General features: G+C 35.1%; 1 protein-coding gene across 3 annotated transcripts; it reads right to left on the bottom strand.

Moving 5' to 3' along the window:
• Window positions 1–1,057: 1,057 nt before the first annotated feature.
• On the bottom strand, window positions 1,058–3,863 carry LOC126703086 (cytochrome P450 71A1-like). 3 transcript variants are annotated; one of them, XM_050401994.1, is made up of 4 exons: window positions 3,632–3,863; window positions 3,437–3,478; window positions 2,137–2,806; window positions 1,058–1,817 (listed from the first exon to the last, which is right to left on the bottom strand). In XM_050401994.1, the coding sequence occupies exons 3-4, from the start codon at window positions 2,782–2,784 to the stop codon at window positions 1,203–1,205; spliced, it is 1,263 nt and encodes a 420-aa protein (XP_050257951.1). In that variant the 5' UTR covers window positions 2,785–2,806; window positions 3,437–3,478; window positions 3,632–3,863; the 3' UTR covers window positions 1,058–1,202. The 3 variants fall into 3 exon arrangements, with proteins under 3 accessions (XP_050257951.1, XP_050257952.1, XP_050257949.1); XM_050401995.1 differs by lacking the exon at window positions 3,437–3,478; XM_050401992.1 differs by lacking the exons at window positions 3,437–3,478; window positions 3,632–3,863 and having other exon boundaries at window positions 2,137–3,412.
• Between the last annotated feature and the right edge of the window lie 264 nt (window positions 3,864–4,127).

The following is a 4,127-nucleotide window of genomic DNA, read 5'->3' as shown; positions in this document are numbered from 1 at the left end:
AGTGGCTGTGTTTGGCAGCAAAATTTGGAGTTAAGAGAAAGAAAGGAGAAGGAGCACTTGAGAGAGAGAAAAAGGAGAGGGAGAGGGAGAGGGAGCACTTGAGAGACTGAGAGAAACAAATGGGTTTTGGAATTTCAAGTTTAGTAAGCGAGGGAGAAAGTGGCGTGGTTTGAAATTTTTTAGGGATAAAATTGTCTTTTTGATTTGGTTCACTGCAACAGGTTGATGTGTGTTTTTGGGAAAGGTGTTGATCATTTATTGGTTAGGAAATGCCAAAGGAGATGTTAAATTGGTATTACTGAAACATAGTATACTTTCTCAAAAGAAGAAGACGAAATAGAAAGGTAGGGAAGACTGAGAAAACTTGAGTAGGATAGGGAGATGACCAGCGACATGAGATGACAACAGGAAAAACATGGTAACAACGGCAACGATGTGAGTTTTGCCACTAAATTTTTTTTTTTTCTTTTTCACTTTCAGAAAATTCCGTCATGTACAGTATAAACTTCCTTGGCTATGGGCCTGTGGCTGGTGTGTAAGAAGCCAACAAAGTTGACGTGGCATTCTAAAAGGTCAATAAAAAGTTAAAAGTTTTGGTTATATAGTATTTATAGATTATTTATTAAGGTTATGTTGGGAAAATTATTAAATACTCCGGGAGTACCATAAATGCGTACTCCCCCCTCTCACATGAATTGTGGGTCCCACCATAAATTTAATTAGTAGGACCCACAGTTATGTGAGAGGAGAGAGTTTGCATTTATGGTATTCCGGGAGTACCCAATAATTACTCAGTTATGTTAACATGACAATCTGTGTTGCATTAAAGTAATTATTTATTTTAGCAATTAACCATATCAGCATTTTTCATCAACCACTTAACGACAGAGATTATTTTAATACGATACCAAAAGGTTGAGGATCAACACAATGCCAAAAGGTTAAAAATTAAATTGACATATTTGAAAGGTATCGGACCAAATTTTTACATGACGTAAAGGTTAGAAACCAAATACGTAATTTACCATTTTTTTTTATTAAAATATACTTCCGCATCTAAAATTATTATTACGACTGAAGTCCCTTTACATTAATTTCAATACGAAAGTAAGAGACAACAAATTTTAAAACAAAACAAGACAATGAAGAAAAATTACATAGAACACAAGCACCAACTGCACAATCCTATTAAATTGGATAGATTAAGAAGAGTGCAATATTGGCATAATATGGAGACGATTTTTCCTAAACGCTGTCAGTGCATTAACTTCAGTCATGTCCAACTCTTCTCCTTGTGCATTAATAGTAGGCAGCCTCCAATCAAACCAGCACAAAAGGTTGGCAAGCAAATATTCCACTGCAGCAATAGCAAATGCCATTCCTGGGCACCCTTTTCTTCCACCTCCAAATGGAATGAATTCGAAATTTTGACCTTTCAAGTCATTTGGGTTGTCTATGAATCTCTCTGGGATAAATTCTTCTGGCCTATCCCATAGTTTAGGGTCCCTTTGGATTGCCCATACATTGACAAATACTCTTGTTTTTGCTGGAATATCATAGCCTCCAAATTTTACACTTTCTGATGTTTCTCGAGGTGCAGAAAGAGGAAGTGGTGTATGTAGTCTTAGACTTTCTTTGATGATACATTTCATGTAATTCATTTGACTAATATCATCCACATCTATCTTCGACTTATTGCCCACCACTCTTCTTACCTCTTCTTGTGCCCTTTTCATAATACTTGGATTTTTAATGAGTTCTGCCATCACCCATTCCAAAGTTGTTGAAGTTGAATCGCCGCCTCCTATAAGCATGTTCTGAAATTATGAAAAAAAGAAAGAGAAGTTCTGGTGCCACAAACTAGTGCACAACTTGCTCATGTGGTGAGTTGTGCACTAGTTTGTGGTACCAGAATTTTTCAATAAAAAAAACTTTAGATATGTTTCCAAAAGTAGGATATTATCTCCATCTAATATAAATTCATTTTATGGTTTAGAAAAAAATTATCTGTTAATGATACATTGAGTTCTATATCATTTCAAATTTTAAATGACACAGCACTGTATACTTTATCAGTTTCAAGAAATAAAATAATTTAAGATCCTAGAGGTGTTTAAGGGAGAGAGAGAAATATACCAATAGGATTGCTTTGAGGTTCTCATGATGAAGCTCAAAGCCAAGCATGCCATCCTTTTGAAGTTGGAGGAAAATATCCACAAAATCTTTCTTATTAAGATGTTCATCATCATCACATTTCGCTGTCTTGTAGTGTTCTTCAAGCACCTCATCAAGATAAGCATCTATTTCTCTACCAGTGGATTTTAGACTTGGTAAAAGTCCCGTAAGAATATCAATCCAACCCAGAGAAGGGAAAAAATCCCCCCAAAAAAATGATGCAATTAGCACCATTACCTTTCTTGGTAGTTCTGAAGGCTTGCCCATACCATCCTGTTCTTCAAACTTTTTTCCAAAAATAACTCTAGTAACAATGTTGTTAGAGGTTTCAATCAATAATTCACTTAGATTAATAGAAACCCCTTTGAGGCACGAGTCACATACCTTATTCATCAATATAGCAACTTCTTCTTCCCTTACATAATGGAGAGATTGCACTCTTTTGATGCTCAAAAGATCATGGACACACACTTTCCTTACTTTCCTCCAATATTCACCATAGGGTGAGAATGCCAAGTCTATGCATCCATAGAGTAAAAAATTGGTAGCTATGGTTTTTGGCCGGTTTGAGAAAACTTTGTCATGTGTTGTCATCATTTCTCTTGCCATATCTGCAGATGACACCACAAGGCTTGGTGCATGGCCGAAATATAAGAACATTAGAGGGCCATACTTCTTAGAGAGGGCATGAAGAGAACGGTGTGGGAGTGATCCAAGTTGGTGAAGGTTTCCAATGATAGGAAGCTTTGGTGGCGATGGAGGTAAATTGGGTTTCTCACTGTTTCTAATGCATTTGAAAACATATAGAAAAGATAAAAGGAAAAGAAGAGGGAGGAGAAGAGTGAAGGTCATTTTGTGTAGTTCTTGCCATGATTGTTGTAACAATGGTTGAAGAACAGCCATTTTCTCCTTGAGTGTAGTGTTTTTCTTTTTTCCTTTTTCTTTTTTTTTTTTTTTTTTGATAGGTACCCTTTTAAGTGTTTAGCACAATGCTATGAACGCCAACCACAAGGTATATATCATAGTTTTTTGGGGTAAGCTATATACAACTGTAGTAAGGTTTTTGTTAAAAATAAATAGTACTTTAAGAAAAAAGTAAATTGAACTGTTAATATAACATTTAAGAATTCCAACTAAGAATACATGTCAACGTCCCAATTAATTGTATTATATAAACAAATGGATTCAATTTTGTATCATACTTAACCTAGGCCAGTACAAAAATGCTACAATTTCAATTGGGTTTAAATACTAGTCATACCAGGATCATTCCGGCCGTACTGGAGCGAATACTGGATTTTGGCTAGTAAATGGATCAAAAGAAAAGTCTCGATTTAGTTGAAATTTTTTGAGAAATGAGAGGATTATTTTCTAGCTCTATGAGAAAGATGGACCTAGAAGAATAATATTAATAAGAATGACTTTGGAAGCTTTTGTAAATCTTTGAAAAAGTTACCAGTTGTTGTCGTTGTAGATTAACCAAGCTGCTGCTGCTAGTCAGTTCTGTGCTTCCCACCCGTGTCTGATGTCTTTTTTTTTTTTTTTCGCCACTTGCTTTTCTCCTTCATTTCCTTTAATACTTATTTCCGCTGTGAATCTCTATGCAAATTTTGGAATCTGTGAGATGGGAAGTGATAAAGGCAAATGTTTACGTTCAGTTTTCACTCATCCACATGGTCTTTTTTTTTTTTTTTTTTTGGTCAACAAAGAACTTTCATTAAACTTAGAATTTATAAGTCTGTTACAACGAACACAAGCTTTATCAGCCACTAACAAACTATCCACCACAGGCGGCGGGTACAAAAAAGTTACAAAAGAGTCTAAGCTATCATCCACATGGTCAAGTTGCCTGTATTGTACTTTTATATATTTTTTCTAGCTATACTTTCAATATTAGTACAATAGAAAATTAGTATATTATTTTAGTATAATAGTGTAGCTTTTTCATTGAT

This window comes from Quercus robur, chromosome 10 (genome assembly GCF_932294415.1).
Source record: "Quercus robur chromosome 10, dhQueRobu3.1, whole genome shotgun sequence".
In the NCBI taxonomy this organism is placed as follows: Eukaryota; Viridiplantae; Streptophyta; class Magnoliopsida; order Fagales; family Fagaceae; genus Quercus; species Quercus robur.
The sequence above is the reverse complement of the archived record's forward strand: the minus strand, read 5'-3'. Positions and strand labels throughout refer to the sequence as shown.

Excerpts from the sequence above, each read along its gene's own strand:
- LOC126703086 (XM_050401992.1), bottom strand. The coding sequence starts at position 3,078 with ATGGCTGTTCTTCAACCATTGTTACAACAATCATGGCAAGAACTACAC. Across the intron at positions 1,818-2,136 it reads ACCTCAAAGCAATCCTATTG|AACATGCTTATAGGAGGCGG; the intron begins GTATATTTCTCT and ends TCATAATTTCAG.